The sequence below is a fragment of the Heliangelus exortis genome, chromosome 8, assembly GCF_036169615.1.
Source record: "Heliangelus exortis chromosome 8, bHelExo1.hap1, whole genome shotgun sequence".
Taxonomy (NCBI): Eukaryota; Metazoa; Chordata; class Aves; order Apodiformes; family Trochilidae; genus Heliangelus; species Heliangelus exortis.
In genome coordinates this window covers 30,753,653-30,779,498 of record NC_092429.1, presented here as the reverse complement: position 1 = coordinate 30,779,498, position 25,846 = coordinate 30,753,653, and the positions used below count along the sequence as shown (strand labels likewise).

General features: G+C 49.5%; 2 protein-coding genes across 2 annotated transcripts in view; one reads left to right on the top strand and one right to left on the bottom strand.

Moving 5' to 3' along the window:
- The first annotated feature begins 4,848 nt into the window (after positions 1–4,848).
- PIGC (phosphatidylinositol glycan anchor biosynthesis class C) lies at positions 4,849–5,954 on the top strand. Its single transcript, XM_071751468.1, has one exon. It carries the CDS (start codon positions 4,989–4,991, stop codon positions 5,865–5,867), a length of 879 nt encoding a protein of 292 aa, XP_071607569.1. The 5' UTR covers positions 4,849–4,988; the 3' UTR covers positions 5,868–5,954.
- A 4,952-nt stretch (positions 5,955–10,906) lies between these two features.
- The window catches only part of DNM3 (dynamin 3), a 141,775-nt gene continuing 126,835 nt past the window's right edge, over positions 10,907–25,846 (bottom strand). Inside the window, exon 21 of the mRNA XM_071751467.1 lies at positions 10,907–14,586. Within this exon, the coding sequence (XP_071607568.1) occupies positions 14,517–14,586 (70 nt within the window). The 3' untranslated portion in view covers positions 10,907–14,516. The remainder of the gene's footprint in view (positions 14,587–25,846) is intronic.

Below are 25,846 nucleotides of genomic sequence, written 5' to 3'. Positions count from 1 at the left end.
CTCTTGATGCTTTTCCATCAGCTGCAGCAGAGCTGGATCAGAACCTCACATCCCATCCCCAGGCTTCAAATCTGGGGCTGAACAAAGGGGAACAGGGTTGGATACCACTCAGCAAAAGCTTCGCTCAGGAGCTCCAGCAGGGAAGCTCTCAGGGGACCCCCCGCAGGAACAGAAAACTCCTCATTCCCAAATTTTGGGCATTTTTCACCTCCCAGAACAGCCATGCTCAAGCCCCTGAGGTCTGGTTTCCTCCCTGTGTCTGGATGTTTGGGATGTGCCACCTTGAGCTGAGCAGCTGAAGTTTGGACATGTCCCACCTTGGAGCTCTCTGGTGGCAGAGCACATTGTAGATGTCATGTTTGGCTGCACTTTCCTAGAGATTTTTTTTAAATTTTTTTTTTTTTTTTTTTAAGCAGATTAAAAACCATTTATCTTTCATGAGGTCACAGCTTGACCTTTACAGGGTTCCTCTACAAAATGGGACCTTATTGGGGACTTTATTGACCCACTAGCCTGGAAGTGGCTGGAACCCCAGCTGGGCTGGGCTGGTTTGTCCCTCTCCCTGGAGCCTGTTGTGGGTGGCATTTTGCCAAGGGGCTTCACTGCTCTGTGCTGACCCCTGGGGAATGCCAGGACTGAGGGAGCTCAGTTTCACTCAGTGGCCCCAGAGTCATGTCTGTCCCCAGCACCATGTGCCCTTCCACATCACGTTCCTTCTGCCCCAGGTTCTCAGACACCTCCAGAGCAGCTTTCACATCCTTCTCCCCCTGCAAGAGGCTCAGCAAATCCCACACATTTCCCTGGCAGGTGCCTGTCCAGCCTGGGCTCCTCATACCTGATCTGTACTCCCTGGAATGCTCTCTCCCCAGCCCTGGGATCCATTGGGTTTCTCCAGTACCTCCTTGTCCCAGCTCATTGCCTGGGGGTGGGGGTAACACCCTTCTTGGGATGCTCTCCCACCACCCTTTTCTCCCCTGCAAGCCCCCAAACCTTGCCCCCGAGCTCCTAGGATGCTGCCATAAGGAAAAATAGTGTCTCACCAGCTTTTAGGTCCTCTCAGTCCTGGAACAGGGGTTGTTCACCAAGGAATGGCTCCCTGGTGTCTCCAGCAAGGCCTGGGGCAGGCTCCTCTCCACAGGGCTTGTTGTGCTCTGGAAATGGCTTGGGACAGGGCAGCTGTGACAGTGAAACTGCTGCTGTCCCCATCAGGAGCTCCCGGTGTTCTCCTGGTGTTCCCTGGGGATGGTGGCACACTGCCTGCCCTGGTTGATGGCCCCACCAGAGCCAGCGAGAGCAGGGACCCCCCTGAGCCTGGATGGGACAGAGCATCCCTCACCCAAACTTCTAGGGAAGCTTAATGGGTGTCTGAGGATGCTCCAGAGCCCAGGAGCCTCCCTTGGGATGGGTTATGAGCAGCAAGGGTGCCACTGGGCAGGGGTTGGTGGCTGCTGCTGGCACCTGGGACCAGGATGCAGACCTGGATCCAGGAAATCTGACCTGCACACAGGGAAGAGATGATTGAGGGAGCTAGAGCAGCACTAGATCTCCTGTGCACACCACTGCAGGGGACCCTGGGGTGACACCCTCCCCCCTCATAGGGCTCAGCCAGGGCTGGTGGTGTCCCCTGGTCCATGCTGGGGACTGGATCCAATAAATCCTTAAATAGGAATAGGTGATTGCGGAAGAGCAGGCAGAGCCATGTTCTAGGGCCATTTATGGCAGGAGACTGTCTCTGGGCATGGAAAAATTCCACAGCTGGAGCTGAGCCAACCTCCCCCTCATCCCCCCTCCCAGGAACATTCCTGCAGAGGGAGGGTTCAGCTCCAGGGTCAGAGTTGGGGATCACTTGGCAGAGAAATGAAACCCCAGGAACTATAACTCTGCTTACAGCCCCATCCATGCCCCTGCCCCAGGCCCAGGGAGGGACCCACCCATCCCCACTGCAGCAGCTCAGGACAAGCAGCACAACCCTGGCATGAGGGGGGACAGAGCCTGCAAAGCTGCCAGTGCCCCTGCAGCCCTGCCACGGAGACAGCCCTGTCCCCTGTTGGTGACACTGGGGGGATGCAGTCTCAGCCAAGGGACACAGAGGTGCAGGATCTAGCCTCATCCCTGCAGCTCAGGCAAACTCCAGCCCCAAGCAGAAAGAGCTGTTTAGTTCTCTGGAAGCTTTTTTTGTGGCACAAGTGATGGCCCCACCACCAGCAGCAGCAGCAGCCACAGCTGGAGGCAGCCCTGAGCTGGTGGTGGAGCTGTGGTGCTCCCCATCCTGTGACATTCACATCCCTCCAGTGGGGACCCCGAGAAGGCACAGCTATTTCAGGCTCAGCCTGTCACCTTTTCCAGCCTTCCTTCCAAAGGGCTTTAGCAGCTTCTTCAAATGTTTGGAGCCCAGCAGAAAGTGAACAGGTCTGTGGTCAAGTCCCTTTGCAAAGGGCAGGGGGACAGCCAAGGAACAGGACCTCCACGTGGGGTGTCAGGGCATCCAGCTCCTCCTTCCTGCATTTCAGCAGAGGGTCTGGCACCTTACAGCTGCTCCAGAGCCCAGGGGGACACCTAATTGTGAGGTGAGGGAGGTCTCCTTACATGGAACCCAGAGCAGGAATTAAGATGCCCACAGAAGGGGTTTGACCTCAAGAGAGCCCCATCAGCCAGGTGGCCCCAGGGAGGGCTGAGGGGTGACCCCAAAGAGCACTTTTCCCTCTAACCAGGGATGGGCTCTGACGTGGTGGGGCTGTGGCAGGTCCCACCAGGACTGTTGTGCAGACAGGTGAATCATTCCAAAGCAAAGTCTGGGCCAGGCAGGCAGAGCTGAGCTGCCCTTTGGACTGCGGGGTGGGAGGTGTGCACCAGGGGAGAGCTTACACTGTCCCCTCCTGCAGGGGACACGGTGACAGCACTTGAACCCACTGGGGTGTCTCAAGTACCGAGCAGATCTTGGCAGTGCTGAGGGTGCAGAACCAGGGTGAGTCCCTAACCTGGTGGTTGGGTACACCCTAAGGTGGGGGCTACAGCTCTGCTGGCTGGCATCACCTGCTGTGGCTTGGGGATGCTGTGAGACACACAACAGCAGTGCTCTCCTGCCTCTCCCTGCCTCTGAGAGGGACTTTTAGTGGCTTACAGAAGAGGAGATTTCACCTCTATTATCCTCTCCCTCCACTGGGGTTTCCAGATGGACCTGACCACATTGAGGCAGCACCGTGCCCCAACCCCACTGTCCCTGTCCCTGGCTGGGTTCCAGAGCCCATCAGGGTTTGTACAAGAGCCCAGGGCTCAGTCATACCAAACCTTCTGTGACCCCCTGGCAGCAGGGTGGGAGCTCTGCTGTCCCCTTGCCCTGGGAGGTGCCATTCCTCCCCTGTGGGTCCCACATCACTTCCCAGGGGAGCAGGAGCCATGTGCTGGGCTCTGAGCCTTTCCTTTGCATGCCTCAGCTTCACTCTGTGACTTTGGGAGGACATTTCATTCAAAATCTTGAGTTCCCAGGCTCTGAGGTGATGCCAGTGACCATGGGAGCTGGCAGCACTCCCTGTCCCCATAGGCAGCTTTGTGTCAGAGGCACATGCAGGGGACACACACGTGGCCCCTTTAGCCTATACCAACCCTAATGTGGCCCTACAGCGAACCCCAGATCCTTCCTGACTTGCAGGCTCCTGGCTTTGCCCCTTGGCACAGCTCCTGCCCTGTGGGGCAAGTGGGGCAGGGGCTGGGGCTGTGAGGTGGCACTTTTAGAGTCACTCTTTAGTCACTGCAGGGTGATGCACCTCCCCACAAAGACACACCAGCACCCTGGGGGTTACCTGCTGCTCTGCACACACCTGGACCGGGTGGGATCCTGCTTGGAAAGCCCCTCAGAGGAGGCACTGGGTGGCTCCTGCCCCTGCAAAGGAAAATGCTTGGAAGCTGAGGTGAGAAACAGCAACCCTGAGCTCTGCCGTGTGCTGCCCCGGGACGGGATAGAGAACAAACCGGGCAGTGTTCAGGCTGCTCTACCCCGGGCTGAGCCCCCCGGGTGCCCACTGGGTCCTCAGCTGAGGCCAAAGGAAACAAACAGCTTCCCATCTCTGCTGGGCTGGGAGGGACCTGACCTGAGCACAAACTTCGGGAAAACACCTCTTACCTCTGCAAAACCTCCCCTCATCCCTTTCTGTTCCCCTGTCCCATTGCTGAACACTAACACAGACCCTTTGGCATGGAAATTGGGGTCCTTGTAGAACTTTTTGGGCCCTGCTTCTCTCTTCCCTCCTCCTCCAGGGTGCCAGGACAAAGCTAGAAGCAGGCAGGTGCTGCAGGAGGAAGGTGCCCACAGCATCACCCCCGCATTCCCCGACCTGGGCGCTGAAGCCCGGTTTGTCCGGAACCGCAGGTTCGGGTCAGTCCCCGAGCAGCGAAGCCGGACACACAGAGGAACAGCCAAGCAGAGGGAGAACCAACCCAACAACAGCCCCTGCCCGGCCATGCCTCTCCCCCTGCCCGCTGCAGCCCTTACCCGCGGTCGGTGTGGGGCTGATGCCAGCCCAGCCCGCAGCAAGAGCATCCCCCTGTCCGTGAGCCCACCGGTACCTCCTGTCGGTGCTAGCGGGCCGGTTCGGGGGGGAGGGGACAGGTAAATGAACCAGGCGGCCCAGCGGTGCCTCCCTGCAGAGCTCAAAGGGCTGCGGAGGTGACGGAGCCCCTGCCCCAAATCTGCCTGCGAGGGATGAGGATGCTCAGCCCGGCACCGCTGCCCCTGCCCCCCCCGGCCCCCGCAATGTCCCCATCCCCGCTGCCCCTGACCCCCCCGCACCCGCAATGTCCCCCTCCCCGCTTTCCCGAGCTCCCCCCGGGTCCACCCCCCCCTCTCCTCCCCTTCCCGTTCCTCCCGGTTCCCGCCAGCAGGCGGCAGCCGCGAGCGCCCCCGGCGTCCCCTGCGCCGCCACCGGGGCCCGGCCCAGGAGGGGCCCGTTCCGCCCCCCCGCTTCCCTCCTCCTCCCGACCGTCCCGGGGAGATGGAGCCGTTCCCCGGGCGGCGGTGGCAGAAGGTGCTGTACGAGCGGCAGCCCTTTCCCGATAACTACGTGGACCAGCGGTTCCTGGAGGAGCTGCGAAAGAACGTGCGCGCCCGGCGGTACCGGTACCGGGCCGTGGTCTTCCAGTCGGGTGCGGTGGTGCAGCAGCTGTGCAGCGTCTGCGTCTTCGTCGTCACTTGGTGGTACATGGACGCCGGGGTGCTGAGCCCGCAGGGGCTTTTCGGGGCGGCCCTGGTGTCCTCCCTCCTGGGCTACGTCCTCTTCGACGCCGTGGACGGGGGGGCCGGGCGGCGGCAGAGCGGGAGGACGCGCTGGGCAGACCTGAAGAGCACGCTGGTGTTCGGAGCCTTCACCTACGGCTTCTCGCCGGTGCTGAAGACGCTGACGGAGTCCATCAGCACCGACACCATCTACGCCATGTCGGCCCTCATGCTCCTGGGTCACCTCATCTTCTTCGACTACGGGGCCAACGCTGCCATCGTCTCCAGCACGCTGTCCCTCAACATGGCCATCTTCGCCTCGGTGTGCCTGGCCTCCCGCCTGCCTCGCTCCCTCCACGCCTTCGTCATGGTCACCTTTGCCATGCAGATCTTCGCGCTCTGGCCCGTGCTGCAGAAGAAGCTGAAGGCCCTGACCCCCCGGTGCTACGTGGGGGTGACCGTGCTCTTCGCGCTGGTGGCACTGGTGGGCTTGGCGTCGGTGTCCAGCGTGGGTGCCGTGCTCTTCGCCTCGCTGCTCCTCGCCGTCTCCTGCCTCTGCCCTTACTGCCTCATCCGCCTCCAGCAGCTGAAAGACAACATCCACGGGCCCTGGGATGAGGCTGAAATCAAGGAGGACCTCTCCAGGTTCCTCATGTAGACCTGGCCCGGGGGATGTTCTCCTGTGCTGGGGGACGAGGCTGGGGGGACAGCACAATAAAGGCTCTCGCACAGCAAGGAGGATCAGGTTTATGTTCTCCTCAGCACCTGTTTCCAGACCTGTACTGCTTCCTTCTGCTGAAGCCCAGAGTGGCAGCTCCTGTAGGGCATGTAGGGCAGCACCTGCTCTGGCCACACAGCCCCATTCATGATCTGGGCAGGGAGTGGGGGGAGAGGGTACCAGGGGTGTGCACATCCCTGGAGCAGAAACACCCTATGGAAACACCCGTGTCACTCAAATGCAGCCCATGACATCCCCACGGGGGTCCTCAGCCCTAGGGACCTCCCAATGTGCCATGGGGACTAAATTTCCCTGAGAAGGGTGGAGGGGAAGGGGGTTGGATGAGGATGGTGGGTGCTGTTGGACCTGCAGGACCGAGCACGAGGACACCTGGGACAGGAGCAGAGCAGAGCCCTGCTGGTCACCAGTGCCAGAACAACCTCACCACACTGCCAGGCACCACCTTCACCAAAATCCTTTACAAGAAGGGGGGGGTGAGGAGGCAAAACACCTTCCCTGCTCCCTAAACCCCCGAGGCAGCTCTGGCCTCCTCACAGCCAGAGGGATGGAGCTCAACACCAGACACCCATGGGCTTCCCCCTGCCCCAGCGACTGGGAAAATGCCAGGCTGCTTGTGAGAGTGCCAGGGCACACCGAGGTCCTGTCCAATGTCCGTCTGTCCCGTGTCCGTCTGTCCGTCCCCATGCACACCACAACAGGGCGCTCCCGCCACACAAGTGCCTCTGGAAGCCAGGCCAGGACCAGCCAACCCCAACTTTCCCTGCTCCCACACACCTGCCCCAGCCCCTCCTCACGGGGATGCTTTGGGCACGATCCAGAGGGGTTTTTTTCCTTTTTTTTTTTTTTTTTTTTTTCCCCCGTGAAACATTCCTCTTTTACAAACACACCACCACAGAAGGGCAACTTCCCTCGGAGCTCCAGCTCCTCACCCCCCCAGCAGCCGCCTGCCTGGCACTCCTTGGGCTTGCTCAGAAATGAGCAGCTCCCAGCGGGGTCCCCAACACCTCCAGTGCTTTGTTACAGCTCTTGCGAAGTGTTAAATGTTGCCGTTGTCGTCATGGTGACGGCTACATTTCATTTGGGTGTTAATTAAAACCTGCCGCAGTTCAGAGACCACACTTCGGTCTCAGAGGGAGCACAGCCAGATCCTCACACACCAGATGACATTTTTTTCCAGTTCTTTGGAAAAATGACTGTTTTTTTCACCTGGAGACTGAGCTGCTCAGCCACCAGGATGTCCCATCTCAGGCTGGGTTAATGCCATTGTAACACCACCATCCAAAGCTGATTTAAAGGAGTCCATTGCTAGGAAAAAGCTTGAGTGTAAACCAAAAGTAAATCGAATCTGTGCTGCCTGGTGCCTGTTGTTAATGTCTGGCACAGCAGAGGACGCAAGAAAGCAGTGTTTCTGCTACACCCATTCCCCCAAGGAGAATTATTTCAAAAAAAAAAATGCCCTTCCCAAGATCAGGCTCTTCAACCAGGTTAGGAAAAATGCAAACATCAACTACACAGAAATTCCAGGTGGAGACAAGCACCGATCAGGAACCCAGTGGATCATCCCTCAGACCCCTGGTTGATGCAGGATGTATCCCATCCAGCCTGCTCCAGGCTCCATCTCTGCCCAGATCTCTCTGCTCCCCCCAGATCCTTCCTTCAGCTCTTCCTTAGCCTCAGGCCTTGCCCAGAGATCCCCTGAGGAAAAGCTGAGCCCTGCCTTTAGCTCACCTATCCAGCAGATCCCCTGCTGCCCCTCACCTGGGGGATGAAAATACAAAAATACAAAGCCTGGACTGTGGCCTGGAGAAGGGGAAAATGAGAGAGAGGGCAAAGGAGATGAGCCCCAAAGGCCAGGAGGTTTCCCTGGGACTTGTCTGACCTTCTCCTGAGGACACAGGCTCTGCAGCATTGCTGAAGTTATTCAAGATGCTAAAGAAATGAGTATGTCTCCATGCCTGAGGTCAGAACATCCTCTACAGAGCAAAACTTTGCCATGACTCCATGCCCAACTTCTCTAATGAAACACATGAAACACACCAAAGGAGTAACTCCTGAATTTGTAAGCCACGGAGCCATCATCAACCAACTCAAAAGAGTTAAGAAACTGCACTTCCTTGCAATGCCAAATAACACTGAAGTTTCCAAGTCCAGTGAGATAGCTCGATGGGACATTTTTTTGGACTTGAAGCTGGCCAAATATGAGAACTTGTAGTCTGGCTGGGGACAAGCCCTGCTCCTGGGGGAGCAGTTGACACGTGCTGTCTGGAACCTCCATCTGCAGCTTCTGCTGCAGGGAAAGGCCACCAGCAGCCACCTAAACGGTGCCATCAGGAGCCCACGTCCCTCCCCACATGAGAGACTCCATCTGGCAAGCCTGGAAAGAGTAAAGCTTTAGTCTCTGAAGGTAAGATCTTGAGATGTCTTCAATTCCCACAGTAACCACTGAGCTCTTTTCAGCTTTGGGATATAAGAGGCAATGGCAAAAACGTGAACGATCAGGAAAGCAAAATAGGGTATTGGTCCTAACCCATCCATTAAAAGGCATCCTATCCCCATAATGAACACATCTTCTAAATGTTAAATTCCAGATTTTATCTTTCCCATAGGGACAGGAACACTCGGAACCCCAGAGGTAGTTACTTACAGCTCTTTGGGCTCAGATACTCCAAGGAAACGAGGCTCGCATGGAATTCAGAGGTGTAGCCTGAAAAAAACAATGGTCAGAGCAGCTGTGATTTATTTATAACTGCACAAATTCATCAGTCCAGAGACTGCTGCAACCTTCTCCTTTGACATTCCACTCAGCCAGGTTGTGCTGCTGGTGGATGAGACACATTTTAGGATTCTGGTTGCTAAAGAAGCTGGTGATACTTCCTGCTGATGCTAACCCAAAACCACTTATCCAGAGCAGTCCTGGTGGTTAATGAATTCAGAAGCAGGGTGGAATCCCAGCAGAATGTCCATCCTTTCACCATCTCTGAAGGTGGAAGCCTCCAGGCAGTTTCTTCCACGGGGTGTGAATGGTTCCATTTGAGAAACAGCAGGTAGACCCTTCAGAAATAGAAAACCAGCACACAGTTTTGTAGTCAAAATTTTTATTGTCTTTATATCCAGGCTTAACACTGACATCTGAAAATAAAATCTTCTATTTACAAATAGATTAGTGCAAATTAAAGATAATTTTGGACAAAAAAGACTCAATGTAAGAAAAAAAAAAATGCACGTGTTAGGATGATCTTCCTGGAACAGCTGGAGGAGGTCGCCTAGGAAAAAGACAAAAAAATAACCCAAAATTCATGGGGAGGGGAAGACATTTAAAACAAAAGTTCATGAAACGACTCATATATAAAATTATCTTAATAAAATGGGTTAAGAGAAAAAGGCAGGGAACATGCACATGAAGGAAAAAAGCAAGATTAGAATCAGCTGGCTATCAGCACAGCCTCAGCTTCCATCCTCACCACTTCCCATAGGACTCCCTGGAGCCAGAGAACTGGGACAATCACCTCACAGGTGTGGAGGTTGCTGGTCACAGGCTTTCTAATTTTCTTGCAGGAACAATTATCCTCTGGAAGAGCTTTTCCCCAGCCAGCCTTAAAATCTGCAACACTCTCTGCTTTAAACACTGTCCTTGGAGCAGACGTGTTCTGAGTGGGATTCTGGTGACACAGTGTGATCCAACAAGATGGCCCAGGGGCTGGATTGGAGCAGCTGGAGGGGACATTGCTGGTTGGGATGAAAAATGTGGTGGATGATTGTGCAATGGGGTCCTTGGCAACTGATGGCCCAGTGCAGCAGGGAAAGAGGAGAGAGGAGAGGGAAGGGGGAAGAGGGAAGGGGGAAGAGGGAAGGGGGAAGAGGGAAGGGGGAAGAGGGAAAAGGGAAGAGGGAAGAGGGGAGAGAGGGGAGAGAGGGGAGAGAGGGGAGGAGAGGAGAGGAGAGGGGAAAGGGGAGAGGGGAGAGGGGAGAGGAGAGGGGAGAGGAGAGGGGAGAGGAGAGGGGAGAGAGGAGAGGGGAGAGAGGAGAGGGGAGAGAGGAGAGGGGAGAGAGGAGAGGGGAGAGAGGAGAGAGGAGAGAGGAGAGAGGAGAGAGGAGAGAGGAGAGAGGAGAGGATGCTCCTGCTGCCAGCCAGCACAGAGAGCTGCTGGGGCACCAACCAACTGGGAAGCAAACTCATCCAGAGGGATGGAACACGCCCCAGCCAGGTGGGACATGAATGACACTGCTGGGCACTGCCCAGACTGCCTCAGGCACTGCCACTGAAGACTGGTGAAAAAAATAAATCATCTCCAAACATTACAACAAGCAAGGGAATACAGCGGGGAGGTGACTGCTTTGCTCATCACACCTTTTGCTCCCCCCTTTCCCAAACCTCCTCCAAGGACCAACACAGTGACTGCTGTCACTTGCCTGTTGGAGGTGTTGAGCTGCTTGTGTCATGCAATTCATCTCCTCTAAATACTAATTCCAGTGGCTTGGCTCATTCTGATCTGAAGGAGGAACTCAGAAATGGAGACACCTGCACATTTGTACCAACCACTTCAGGAGGAAATCCCTTCCCGATGAAACACACACGGATGTACAACAGCTTTGCTCCAGCTCCTCCTGCTCTGGAGGACTCAGTCTGGCCTTCTGCTCAGCTCTGAATCTCTCCAAAAGTGCAATCTCTCCAAAAGTGCTCTCTCCCAGCAGTGCAATGAACACAAAACCATTAATCCTTTTCCCAGCAAAACATCTCTGCAGCCTCCATGCCCCCAGCAGGGCAGCAGGCTGAATGCTTCCCCTGGGTTATTTCTCCCACTTCACCCTTTTAATGACATCTCCTGTGACCTCAGTGCAACATCTCTGATAAATCCTTGTTGCAGTCCCAAAAGAGGCAGAGTGTGGCATGCTGAGAGGATGGTTCCAGAGAGAGGAGACCACTCATGCACACCCAGAAAGTAAGAATAAAAAGCCCATCAAGAGTTAAGGTTTATTTCAGGTTCAGAAATGCAGCATAACATTTTTACAGTAGGTGTATGTGATGCTCAGTAATTGACTTGCTGTGCTCAAAGGTGGACACCAGGAACCATTTACAGATTATGAAACCAAAGGCAGATGTTTTGGTTCATGTGAAGTAGGGCATTAGCAAACAGAGCAAAAAAAAAACCAAACCAAACCAAACCAAAAAACAAAAAAACAAACAAAAAAAACCCCCGGAAAGAAATAAAGAAGTCTTACAAAAAAGAAGTCATGGTTACACCATCCTGGAAAAGTAAAGAGACAGGCAGTAAAGCAAACAGCTGGCAAGATGGGACAAATCATACATCAAGCAAGAGTGGAGGACTGTCTGGGCTGGAGGAGGCATCGGTGTCAGCTCGCCTGCAGACAAAGCAAGAGGAAAGACAGGCAGAGTAACATCCATTTACACAAGAGAGCTGCTCTGCTGGACTCTGGGAGGAGGTTCCATGGACCCTGAGAGGTCGGATGCCACCCTTGTGTCACAGGTGCCAACCAGGTCTGTTTTCAGTTCAGGAGGTTTGGACTATTTTAAGACAAAAAGACAGAACCAGCCAGTAATCTCAATAAGCTGCATACATGTATAGTGTGGCTGTCTGCAATAAGAGTATTTTCTATGTTATGCTTTAACCTCTAACCTATGATGTTATCTCCTTTAATAGAATAAATAATCTAATGTTACCAGGCTTACTCAGAAAGTGCAGTAAGATCATCAGTAAAACAAACACACAGTAACTATGTACATAATCCTTTTCATTGAACATACAATCTTTTTAATCCTAACATGGGGGCCCTTGAGATTAAAGCCCAAGAGTTCTTACCAACACAGCTCTTCAGCTGCTGCTCAGCCTTGATGAGGTGAGGAGGAACATCTTCCCAGGCAGAGACCAAGGTGTAGCCTAAATGCAATGAGCACCCTCCTAAAACTTGGCTACATACATCACCCAGGTAAAGATGCACCCCACGTAAGATCAGGAACAGGCAAATCCATCACTTTCTGGCCATCCCCTGAGCTTTGCCAGAAGGAAATGAAGAAAGAGAGAGCAACCTGCACTTCTTGGCTGCTGGAGCTCAGGTGTGGCTCACCCTGCATTATTAAGGAGTTAAGGACAGTGCTGAATTATGCTGCTTCCTTGTGCTTCACAGAAACAATAATAAAAGTAAATTAAGGAGTCTCATGCACAGAGGATTAAAAAAATATGTTTTTAGGCCAGAGCTATGTCATCTAATTGAGGCTCCTGAGTTACCAGCATCACCCCTTTGTCTCCCAAGCAGCCACACCAGGCTCAGTCACCTTCTGCAGGTGCCGCCACTGAACAAAGGGGACCTTGGACAGCCAAGGCTTGGGGTGCAGGGGGATAAAGTCACACCATGGCCTTGCAATCTCACTGAATGAATCTCAAAATGTGGGGTTAAAGTCACTTTCTGTGTCTGAGGCACTACGCCTGACTTTCCATCAGCAGGCAGTAACAGTTCTGATAAACTACACACAGATTTGCTGGCATGGGCTACTAAAGCTGTTCATAAAAATACACCTAATGATAATGACAAAAATGATAAAAATACACCTAATAGATGCCTTCCCTGTTACAGCAGAGAGTGCTACAGAGTGGCAAACTGTATAGAACACAAGAAAAACAATCAAAATTTGGTTTTCTTCTTTGTAGTAAAAATCAAAATGAATGCAGCTGGGTCTGCAACCTTTTAATTCCTTGAGAGCTGATTCTGTGCCCTTGGTGTTGGAGATTTGGGTTGCTCCAAACAAACAGCAGTCACTGAAGCAGTTTTTTGGTGCTCTGATAAACTCCATCATTCCTGTGCCTCAGCTGTTGGCTTCTGGAGTCCCCAGGTGTGTGCCACAAGTATGAGGCTGACATGAAATTAAAGTTAAGCCAACATCCAAATCATGAGGCTTTCCCAAGCATGTCTTATGCAAGCTGAAACATGATTTGCTTTGGTGGAAGCATAACTGCTGCTTCATCAGCAGTCTGGAAAAACTTAATAGGCAAAAATCCCCATTTTTTGTGGCTCTTTGATGGGATTCTTCCCAACCATAGTGCTGCAGCATACTGGAGCCCTACATGCAGTCTCAATAAAGAAATTTATTAGACTGATTATACTGAGGGCCTTTGAAACCACCAATTGTTTTGCCCAGGGATCTGTAACCATAATTGTAATAATAGCAACTCATATGAATAAAGAAAGCCAAAGTCATGTCTAGTTTAATTCTGTCAACTTAGAAAGTTTTGAGCTATAAGGGTGACACTGACCCTAAGTGTTTAAAGTGAAGTAGCACAATTAAGACAGAGGGGTTTTATAATACATTAATATATAATGTGCAAAAAAACAGGCAGGGAAGACCTCTACAAGAAAAATCTATAATAATAGATCCATTTCTATATCATGGATCTATAATAATCCATTTCTAGGATCCACAGCTGAGAACTCCTCAGTACCTGCTTGGAAAAAGCAACCCTAAGCTGAGGTGTGTGGGACTTCCAGATGCAAAGAGAAAAATCTTTATACAGGGGACATAGTGGAACTTCATGAGTAAATATCCCAAATCCAAACAGAACCCTTGGAGAGAGTTCAGATGCAAGTTTAGGACAAAGAAATGGTTTACCCAGTGGGCAGAGGAGCATTTAGAGCTCTTCCTATGCATCTTCCTATAGTTGTATCTTTTTCTGTCTCACAAAACCACCCAAAGCAACCCACAGAACATTTTCACAAGATGATTTGCACCCACACCCCCAAGGCCTCCCAGGAGGTCACTGGGAGTGCAAATGGCAGCAAGGACCAGCAGAGGACAAAGCAAACTTGTACATTCTGCTGTGTCATGGATTGACTCCTCAAACCCCCCTTTCACATCCTGGACAAGCTCTGCAGAGCCCTGCAAGCTGGGACACCACAGCTTGGTCCTTACCAACCACCCAACCAACTCTGCAGGACAGGCACCAATGTGGAAAGAGAGTAAAACCACACCTTGAGCCACAGCCCTCCTTGTTTAACAACATTCCTTACAAACTACACTTGGGATAAGGAGAAATTGTAGGAGAAGCAGCAAGCTTCTGGCAAGAGAGACAGGGAAAGGTGAGGCCTTCAGAAGAGCTTGGTAAGAAACCACATGGCTTTTCTCTGCTCAGGTTGGGCAATCAAAAAGAAACTACCTGTGTAATTCCAAATGATAGAAAACCTGAAAGGTACAAATAAAAGCAAAATTCTCTTCAGATAAGAGGGGGAAAAAAGCAGCAGAGGAAATCCCCACGTGCACAACCCCACACAGTGCCATGCCCCCCACTTGCTGTACAGAACACAGCTGCTGGGTGCAGACGTGTGTCAGTAAGTTAGCTGACACCAGCTATTGCAAAAGGAGACGTCAGGGGAGCACAGACCTTCCCAAAACATTGAAGACCTCATAAACTGCAGAATGGACAGAGAGAACATCAGTAAAATTGGTTACTTGCCCATGGATGTCCATACATGCGACTATACATTGGTTATTGCAACAGTTACCAAGCAATTTGCTTCCACAGACTGGGTTAACAGTGAGTGACATGCCAGAAACTTCTTTTAGTCTAAGAGGGATGAATCTAGTGGACGAATTACAGTGGGTCGAGTAGGTGAAGGGGGTGGTCTTCGACTGGAGAGAAAGAGAGAAGAAACAATGAGCACAAACACTGAGCACAGACCTGGCACCTCTTGCTGGCAGAACCTGAGCATGCACGTGCAGCCAGACACCACAATCTTATTCCCACCTACAGTGCAGCACCACAGCCCCCAGCACCCACAGCAAGGAAAGCAGAGAAGGGTTTGCCACCTGCATGCTGTGCCTTGGAGCCCCTGGGCAGCTCTTCTGTCTGGGTGTTCTCCAAACCCAGTTGCTTTCTTGTGCCAGGGAGGACAGGACCATTATCCCTTTTCTCTCATGGGTCAGCCCCAGCCTGGAGCAGACCCTCAGACACATCCCAGCAGGATCTGGGAAGGCAGTTTGCAGCTATTTCAGCTGCTGTTTGCAGAAGCAGAGAACCCTGCAGCTTCTGGTCCAGCTGGAGCCACGCCAACGTGTCTGAATTTGAGGCACCAATGTCAAGCTCTCTATCACTGGGTAGTTATGGAAATGCTACCTGGGGCTATGGATTCCCTAATTTACCACCAGTGTCTTCCACTGTCAACTTTCCTAACTCCTAAGGGAGTCACGGATTCCCTGAGAGGGCTTGGAGGTTTTTATTCCTCTGTTTCAAAGGGCTGACTCAGCACAGGCTCCTGTGTCCTGCAACCCCCTGCATCCCACCAGGGCTGCATCAGCATCTGAGCAGAGACCCCAGTGCCAGACGGAGACCTCAGCAGCACAAGCCCTGAGCACATCCCACCTGCAATCTCAGCTGAGCAGGGGTTGTGGGCAGCTTGTCCCTCATTGCTGCATTTTGCCAGGGTTCCTATCAGTGCTGTGTGGAGATAACTCCATCAGCTCAGTTACAGAGAGTATTAAGTTAACACTGCATCTTGGGCTAAAATACTCCCCAGCTGAGCAAAGCCTGGGCAGAATCTGAGCTGACAATACCTGTGTCACCTCCAGAACCTGTGCCAGCTCAGAGGGTACCCAGCACTGCTTGGGTACACCTGGCAGCCTCCTCCTCCCTTAGCCATTCACCACCTTCCAGCAGGGTTTTGTTGCTGCAAATATTTCAGCTTTTCTGCAGTATTTGTGCTCCTCACTCACTTTATCAGGAAGCTCTCTCTGGATGCCTTCACCCAGCCCAGACCACCCCAAGGGTGAGAGAATCAGGAACCTGGGATCTCAACAAGGTGGGAAGCCAAGGGCTCTTCAGTTCCCACCCAGCCTCGGCAGGCTCCATGAATGACCAAAAAAATTGTGCATCTCTACACACAAAAAATTGCACACAAACATTTGTACATCCCTAATGCCATCTTCCACCTGTGAAAGCAGAAACAGCTCCTGCCTCTGAAGAAAATTATAAAGGAAATGTGGCTCATTCTGTTAAAGCTGAATAGAAGATGAAAAGAATGTAACAATGTGTTAATCTTCTTTGAACTGGAACATAATAAATGAGACAAATTTACACTTGACAAAAAAAAATGTCTTGCTTGGCTCAAAGTACATCTTATAAGCTTCTCCAAAAGTATTCTCTTTTGGAGAAGAAATGAGAATTTTAATCCCTAACATGCAACAAATACAAAATATGCCAACTAAAGCATTCAAGTAAATCAACAAGCTAAAAAAAATAGGCAAACTATAATTTCTTCATGGTGTATTTTTGTTGCAGAAAAAATGTTACTGTGTTAACTATTGTTTCTTGTGTTGCTCCAGTGTAGGTCTTTTGGACCCATTTCCAAAATTTGTCGTTGCATAAAGAACCACTTCTAAGGCTCTGCATTTCTGTTGGGTTGCATTAAATTACTCCTTTGTTGAAATGCCTCACATTGCATTGTTTAGTGCTTACTGAAAACATCAGATCATGTGTATACAATTTACAAACAAGGGAAAATACATACAGCTGTCTTCATATCAAATTTAAAAGATAGAAACCCAAGCATGCATTTTAATGCCAGGTTGAATGCAGCACACTGGATTCAAATAACGTAATTTTGTCAATGATTTAGCCCAGCAGGATCAGAAACTGGAGGGCACAGTGGAAGGATGGAATCAGTCAAACCAAACCTGAACTAAAATCAGCTCTGAGCCCCATTTCCTCCTTGAACCAGAGCAGCTACTGCACCCTGACCATTATTAGGGATTTATACTTAAGCCCAGCCCAGCCCTGAACAGAAAATCCCAACCTTTCTGCTCCAGGACAAGCAGAACCTTTCTCCACTTCAAGGAGAAGCCAATACCCCCAAGGGGACCCTGGCTGAGGGTGCTCACAGCCAGGCCGAAGCCCCCCCAGTCCTGTTCTCCCTGGGGCAGCTCTGCCCAGACAGGGGAACCCCAGCACAAGCTCCCCCACCACAAATCCCTCCTGGCAGATACACACAGGTGTAATTCTCCTCTGTCCCTCTCCTCTGATGCTGCTGCCTTCCTCCCAGGGGCTTCCTTCCAGTTCCTGTACCCCACACACCATGGGTGGGAGCTGCCCCCTGGCAGATGTTGAGTTTTACACTTGGCAAAAGACCCACAAAAGGATCATTCACCTCTGAGGGGCTCCTGGACAGTCCCTGGTTCCCTGTCCCAGTCAGGTAGGAAGAGAGGCCACGGGCAGAGCACAGGGAAGACACCTCAGCTTCCTCAGCTCCTGGGCACACAGGAATTGGCACAAACCAAAGCTCTCATCAGTGTGGGACAGGACAAGCCCAGAAGCTGCTTCTCACTAAATTTCCCTGTCTAGGTGACGTGTCGCTATATGACAATTTTTACTCTGGGAGTGGGATTCGGATCTTTTCCTCCCCCTACAAGGAATCTCATCCCCAAAGTCACAAGGAGAGGCCAACCTGCAGCTCCTCTTGCCTCTCCTGCTCCTTTACATCTGGAGCCATGGCTGGGAGCACAAGTGCCCCCTGGGATGGGAGGGTGCAGTATCCTGGGCACCCAAAACCACACCTTCAACCTGATGCCCCTTGCAAATGTAGTCCCAGCTTCTTCTCTGCTCTGGGCACCTCTGAAAAACAAGAATCATAAGAATGGTTTGGGTTGGAAGGGACCTTAAAACTCATCCAGTTCCAACCCCCTGCACGGGCAGGGACATCTCCCACAGCCCAGGGTGCTCCAAGCCCCATCCAACCTGGGCTGAGACACTGCCAGGGATGGGGCAGCCACAGCTTCCCTGGGAAACCTGTGCCAGGGTCTCAGCACCCTCAAATTAAACATTTCTTCCTAATGTCCAACCTCAATCTCCCCTCTTCCAGTTGGAAACCATTTCCCCTTGTCCTATTGCTCCACACCAGTGCCCAAAGCCCTCCCCCAGCTTTCTTGTAGCCCCTTCAGATATTGGAAGGTTGCTCTGAGCTCACCTGGGAGCCTCCTCTTCTCCAGGCTGAACAACCCCAATCCCTCAGCCTGGCTTCCCAGGGAGGTGCTCAGCCCTCTGAGCATTTCAGTGGCTCTGCTCTGGACACCTTCCAGGAGCTCTGTGTCCTTCAAGGAAGAAGCCTTGCCGGGATCTCAGCTTTCTGAGCAAGGGTTACACAAACGGGAGCTTCCAGAGGCTCTTCCCGAGGTTGGGAATTGCGGAGCAGCAGAGGGAGCTCCAGCCCGGCTGTGCCCGGCAGCGGGGACAGAGCCTGCCCGGAGCTCCCCCCCCCCATCCCGTCTGCCATTCCCGGGAGGAGAGCTGGGACCAAACCCCACTGGATGTTTAGTCTGAGGCCAGGAGATGATAGCAGGACAGACGGCGTGGATCGCCTGTTCTCTGTGTTATCGGAGAGGCTCTGACAGCCCCGGGTGAGCTCCTGGGTGAGCCGGTCCTGAGCCCGAAAGGCAATTCCTGGATGGCAGAAAGATCCTTAGGAAAATGTCACTGCTGCGGGAATTCCTCTTTGGTTATTGCCTCCCAGCTGCAGAGTTGGGTTATGGGGCTGAGTTCAGCTGTATGGCCCCTCTGACAGACTGCTCAGTCTGTTGTAGGTTTGGGGTTTGGTGTTTTCTTAAAAAGAAAAAAAAAAGAAAAAGAAAAAGAAAAAGAAAAAGAAAAAGAAAAAGAAAAAGAAAAAGAAAAAGAAAAAGAAAAAGAAAAAGAAAAAGAAAAAGAAAAAGAAAAAGAAAAAGAAAAAGAAAAAGAAAAAGAAAAAGAAAAAGAAGAAAAAGAAAAAGAAAAAGAAAAAGAAAAAGAAAAAGAAAAAGAAAAAGAAAAAGAAAAAGAAAAAGAAAAAGAAAAGGAAAAAGAAAAAAAGAGACAGAGAAAGAGGAAAAGAGAAAGAGGAAAAGAGAAACAATAAAAGAGAAAAGAGGAAAGAGAAAAGAGGAAAGAGAAAAAAGAAAAAAAGAAGGAAGAGAAAAAAGAGAAAAGAAAGAGAAAAGAGGAAAAGGAGAAAAGAGAAGAGAGATAAGAGAAAAAAGAGAAAAGAGAAAGAAGAAAAAAGAAAAGAGAGAAAAGAAAAAAGAAAAAAAGAAAAAAAAGAGAAACAAGAAACCAGAAAAGAGAGAAAAGAGAGAAGATGAAAGAGAGGAGAAAGGAAAGGGCGGAAAGAGAGGAAAGAGAGAAAAAGAAAAGAAAGAAAAAAAAGAAAATGAAACAGTGTTTGTAAAAGTTAGTGCTAAAGGGGCAGGGGATCATAGGTCCCCAGGGCTGAGTAAACGAGTCTGCAGAAAGGATCAGTTCTTCTAACTAGCACACATTAAGCAGACATAAAGAATTTACCAATGAAAATTGTGGACTAAGTATGTATTTAATAACTCCCTGATGTTGCTGCAGAGACTCCTCCTTTGAAGAGCTCAGTAGGGTTTTGAAAGGAGGGTAACTCTTATCCCCCTACAAAAAGACTTTTAAAAAAAGGAAAAGTTTTACATTTATTTTTAACCTAAGCAGCACACCCCATTTTTCCAGTTTAAAAAGAACTCCTTTAGCTACAGCTAGACAAATGCAGAGCAAAAGAAACTAAATAAAGCAAAGTCTAGACTTCAAATTCGATCAGAAACATATGGGAGCTCTTCAACCATTTGCCTTTTGCAAAAAGTGCTCCCTAACAGAGCCCACAAAATCTGCTTTCAGTAAAGCATGGCTGGAATTACCATGGGAGGCCCCTCTCGAGGAGGATGGCTGCTCCTCTCAGAGCACAGCTAACACACTTCCAAAGAAAAGCCTTTCATTTCCACTTCACATTTTCCATTCTTGTTCACTGGTGACCACCATGGCCTGCACAGAACTCTATTTTCCAAGACATCCTTATAGAGCTGAAATTATTCTCTCGCTTTGCCATGAACTTGGTTTCCCTATAATGCAGCCCTCTCAGAGCACCCTGATCCATCACGTTGTCTTGGCAGAATTTAGCAAGAAAATATTTAAAGTCTCTGAGTGGCTTTAAGTTTGACTGCAGGCACCTTTTAGTTTAGGTGACAAGACAAATCTGCATGTGAGGCAGACAATAAAGGGACAAAAGAAAGCCTTGCTTCAGATGAGGAATATAGTTTCTCACATGAGGGATTATTTTGAGAGATCATGTAGCTTGGTATTGGGATAGTTATAATGCCTTGATTAGTTGTTTTTTTATGATCGTTTTCTGTGTTCCCACAAGATCCTGGCAAACCTGCACAGCTCAGCCTCTGCTTTGCTCAGTTCTTATATCAACTATCTAACTTTTTATATGGAGCATTTCCACAGGAAGCCAGGATGAAGAAGTTGGGGTTGTTCAGCCTGAAGAAGAGGAGGCTCCCAGGTGAGCTCAGAGCAACCTTCCAATATCTGAAGGGGCTACAAGAAAGCTGGGGGAGGGCTTTGGGCACGGGGGGGTAGGGAGAGGACAAGGAGAAATGGTTTCCAACTGGAAGAGGGAAGATTGAGGTTGGACATTAGGAAGAAATTCTTTAATTTGAGGGTGCTGAGACCCTGGCACAGGTTTCCCAGGGAAGCTGTGGCTGCCCCATCCCTGGCAGTGTCCAAAGTCAGATGGATCCTTGAGCACCCTGGGCTGTGGGAGGTGTCCCTGCCCATGCAGGGGGTTGGAACTGGATGAGCTTTAAGGTCCCTTCCAACCCAAACCATTCTATGACTATTTGCTACTTCTCAGCCACTTTTGGAAGAAAATCCAAACCAGAAATGAAAGTACTGGAGCAATCATGGTTGCAGAGTAGAGGCAAGACATGGTTTGTAGGGCTGAGTAGCTACTCTGCAGTTTAAGCACACTTCAAACCCTGTCTGGCCTCCAGCAGATGCTGCATGGCTACTGCAGAGTCTCTTGAACATCAGCTCAGAACAAAGGATTTTTAGTGGAAGAGGGAAAAACAAGAGGAGGAGAGGCACAATAGTGCCACAGGTCAGAATAAAGCAGTAAAAGGATGATGACATTAAGAGGAGTAAAGCAGTACTCAGATGATGATGATTATGGAAGAAATGAGAAACAGCACTCAGTGGTGGTGAAAAGAAAAAGCAGTTGGGGAATATCTGTCTGAGATGGTCCCTTAGCCCAGTGTAATGGGCCGAGAGAGTGAAAATTTCTCAGATTAGGTTTTGTACTGAAAAATGGCATTTTCAGTCAGACATGAGATGTCTCTAATTAGCATGCCCACAGGATTTCTCTCAGGAGAGAAGTCAGGAACAGAAGCACTGAGGCACACAGCAGAGTTTTTAAGGATTCATGCAGCTCTGAAGCAGTAGGAATGTGACACTGTGGGGTGTCCCAGTCCACAAGTGCAGAGGCTGTGCTGCAACTGTGCTGCCAGAGACCTCCCCAGCCACACATGGAGCTGAACCTCACATGAGGCAGCTGCACACTGTTCCACCAATGGGAGAAATTTTGTGTTAAATGTAAGCAAGTTCAAGTTGTCAGATTATACTGTTCTACCCGATGCCTATTTTCTTTTAAGTGACAGAAACAAGCACGATGGAACTGTGTGTCCTTCCACTACACTGCAGCAATATAAATCTCCATTAATTCAAATGCTAATGCTGTTCCAAAGCATTAGGGCTACTGAGGATCTACTGTGCATGATTTAACTTAATACAGATACTCCTTTCAGAGGCAAAGAGGTCCAAAATGTGATGCTTCACTAGATTAATTTATTATTTGCAACTTAACCTACACGATATATATGATCATCATAAATTAACATCTATCACATACACACACAAGTATGAATGTTTATGTGTGTGCTGCATTTTCAGGTGAGTCACTTCAGGGAATTCATGTGACATATGGAAAATTCTGCTTGAATAAGCAAAAATTAATTCCCTGGAACAACCAAGAGAGATTATTATTCTTAACAAACTGTATGGACTTGTTTGCCCCTCAGCAGGGACCGTGCCAAGTAAGGAAATGGGCTGGTCCAGGTCAGGATGGTCAGGATTATCAAAACTGCCCATGGAAGAAGAGAGAGTCAGGAGTGCTGAGTGCTGAGTTCTGAATGGAGTTCTCCTTTCCTCTGTCCACAGCAGAAAGTGACAACAGAAGGGCCACAAATTTAGCAGGTGGAACATCTCCTCTTTGCACAGGAGCTCAAGTCTTGTGTTTATCTGTACTGTTCAGAAACAATGTGAATATCTTTGAACTTCTGCCTGTTCTGTTCTTCCTCTCTACTCACCCTTGACCTTCCTCTGCCTCTTTCTCTCTCCCCTCTTTACTCACCTTGCTGCAAGAACAGGACCAAACATCCTGGATGTCACCTCCAGCTGGTCTTGCACCTCTTCCTGTGCATAACAACAACTAACATGGTTATCAGTGTCACTGCTCTCCATGTAGCCACTGCGTGCCCTCACTCACTAATGCTCTAATACAGCTTGCAAGGGACAGGAGAGTTTCAAGGAGCCTTTCAAGATTCCTGCAGGTTCAGGAGTCATCCTGCAGTCATCCCTGCTTTCTCTCTATGGTGGTCATCAGAAATCAAGGAATAGGGCTAGGACAAGGTTTGACTCAATGAACTTGAAAGTCTTTTCCAGCCTGAGCAATTCTATAATTCTCTGATTCTATTTACAGTCACATTTTTTCTCTTCTAGTATAAGACAGACTGGAAAGGCACTGCTGTTCTGCCCATTCTTTCAGACAAGGCAAGAAATTTCCTGCTCAGCACCTTGTTATTAAACTCCTGTGCTGTCGGATGAAATAATTACTGGGGACAAAGCCCATCTTCAGGTTGTATTTCTAGCAAACAACATTTGTTATTGTTTGACTCTACTTTGCTTTTTCAAGTTGAGAGATGCTAAAAATAAACCCCACTTCCTTCCACTAAGAGTATCTTGAGAGAGAAAAGCCTGAGGAAGCAAACCAAACCAGAACAAAAAAGCTTTTGCTGAGAATACCTAACAGAATAAATTATTCATTAGCTCACCAGCTGACACTCCCAAAGCAGAGACCTCAACTGTGCTCACAAAACTATCTTTATCCCAGAATCACTTCTTTCAACATTTCAGGTTCCCTCTTTTTCTGTCTTCCTCTCTCGTGTGTCATTTTTACGCAGCCTTCCCCATCACACAGGACTAAGAGTAATTACTCCTAGTGATTACTCCCCATTACACAAAGAGCAACGGCAAGCTGTTTCCCAGACTGATCCACTTCGCTGCACTTTGAAAATAATTTGCAGCAGTCCCAATAAACCAGATCCTCTCCATATTCACCTTGTTTAAAACCAACTTGAACGAGGCAGGCGCAAGAAGCTCAAGAATAACACCAAGGACAATCAGAACTACCTGGGATCCAACAAAGATCAAACTTAGAGCCCACGTAGAAGTGAGCTGAAGTGACTTTTCAAATACATTTGTTCAACTGAGGCAGTGTATTGCCCATCAGAAAATTCCTAGCCCACTGACTGCCACATAGTGGGCAGTATGAAAGGAGATGCTGGTGTCAGTACCTGTGCTGCAGTGTCTGACATCCCAGGGACTTTGCTTTACTTGATCTTCAGGAGAGGTGTGTGAAGGAAAGCAGGGAACAAAATCTTCTCTAGTCCAGAAGAAAGCAATCCTCTTAGGGACAGCAATCACTGAAGCTCCTGGAGCAGAAGTGGAGACCCTTCTGTATCTCTCCTGGCATTACAGTTGAGGCAGCTGAAGAATCAGTTCTATGCAAAACATACTGCTCTAAATTTATTATAAATATTGCAAAATTATAAGGAAACCACATGAGTTGCTGTCATGTGATGGTTTTCACATGTTTTTTTAAAGCTTACTGTGACCTGCTTTCTGGCCAGTCCCTTCAGTATTTCTCCTCCTTCAGAATGCTGCTGCTTTCACTGCTCCTGACCAGGACTGAAGCAGCAAGATGACCCCAGGCTGGCACTAATGCCAAGAATTGCATTTTATGGATTGAAAAGTGCCTGAAAATCTTTAAGAAGACAAAAATGCAAGGAGCAGGAGGCAGCCTTCCAAAGGTGCCAGGGAAGGGCTAAGTAGGAAAGAAACCAAGACAAGATAGTGAGGAAGAAAGAATACATGGGGGAGGGAGCCAAATGTCCTGGGCAGGAAATCAAGTGAAGGGAGGTGAAAGAGGAAGCAAACAGGATGGTCAAGAAAGGGACAGTGAGGGAAGGGCAGAAAAAAGCAAAACCAAAATAGTGATGAAAGAGCCAGCAGAGGAATGCAAAAAGCAGAGCTCCCTTCTAAGAGATAAGGGAAAATAAATGGAGCTCCTGCTTGAAGCAGCCAGCAGCAAAAGAGATGTAAATTAGACTGGTAACAAATTACACAAGGGTGTCTGCCCCAGGGTAGAAATCACAGAAAGAATATTCCTGTAAGTCTTGTGATTTTGGGATCCTTGGACAGGCAGAGTTGGAAACATCCTGACTAGAGAAAAGCAGCCATCACCTCCTGTGATGGAGCCTGGCTTTGCAGGACCCATGTAAGCTGTAGATTCTTTTGATCACAGACATGAAACAAAGAATTAAATCACTTATTATTTGGCTTTCTTTTTCCCCTGAAATTTGGCCAGATTTTGAAATCCCTTCATGCAACACTACTGTCTCTTTTCTTGCATGAAAGAGTCCTAATTGTTGATTAAACTTCTTGATTAAAACCTTCACTGCAAATCCATTCAAAGAGGACAAATGGATGCTATTGCTGGGCAGAGCTGTGCTGTTCTACTTAGGTGTTCAGACTGAGCTCATCCAGCTCAGCACACAAATGCTTTTAGGTCTGTACTTTCTCACCCTGCCAGAAGAGTCTGATGTGATGGGTATTTGATTATTATTTATATTCCCTTAAAAAATATAGTAGTAAGATTTTTAGACTTCAAGGTCAAACTTTCAGATGAGAGGAGATCCCCAGACTAAGGCAGGATAACCCTTTTGGCTCTATCTGCCTGACAGAGTTGAATCAGAGGATCACATATAATTTTTCCAAGGGATTGCCTTATCATTCATTGCACAGGGTTAAACATTACATTAAATCTTTCCAAAGAACTCTAATCTGTAAAAATCTATCCCAGAAAACTTACTTAAAAGTTGATATTTGGAAGTCAAAGAGCCAACTAGAGAGGCTGCAGACCAGCAAACATCCTTTCTGCAGCTCTTCTGGCTTTGTCTAGAATTTCCCAGCTGTAATTACTGTCAAGGTTAAGGACTTTTCTGTGCTGGGTTGCTAGAAATACATAAGGATGGTTTACAATACACACCAGGTCATGTAATTCGCCTCAATAATGTAACAGAACAGCAGCAATCACCTCCTTCCATGCTGACTGTGTGTGGGTTGAAGAAAAGTGTGGGGAGACAGCTGAAAGAGTTCTCCAGGAGAAGATGGGACTTTATGAACACCATGAGATGAATTCTCTCCTCACTGCTTGCATCACACACAAAGAACATCCTCAGCCCCCAAGGACTGAGCACCAGCATGCCCAACACCCATGTTCAAGAGCCACCACCTGCTTGAGGGGACAAATCCAGCCCTTCCAGACCCCTGTTCAACCAGGTCCCAGTGTCCCACATCACACAGGGTCACGCAGATCCTGCTGGCAAGTGAGTAATGATCTCCAGAGCTTGGTTGGGAAAGCATTCCCAAATTCACAGTAGCATTGCAGAGCAGAGAGAAAAGGGGAGCATCCTCCCACCCCCACTACCACCACGGGCTCTGCTGCCAGGACAAAAACATTTGCAATTCAATTGTTTTCCTCATGGCAAAGCTGAGACTCCCATTCAGGACATTTAAAAGCCATAAATCAAAGCATCCATAGTAGAAGTAAAACTGGTTAAGGTCAGGCAAACACACATCATGGTAAGTTAAAGTGCCTGCTTAAAACCATCTTACCAAAGTGAGTGCACAGCTGCATTTTCTTTCAAAATACTACTGCAGCCTATTAAGAGAGAGAGG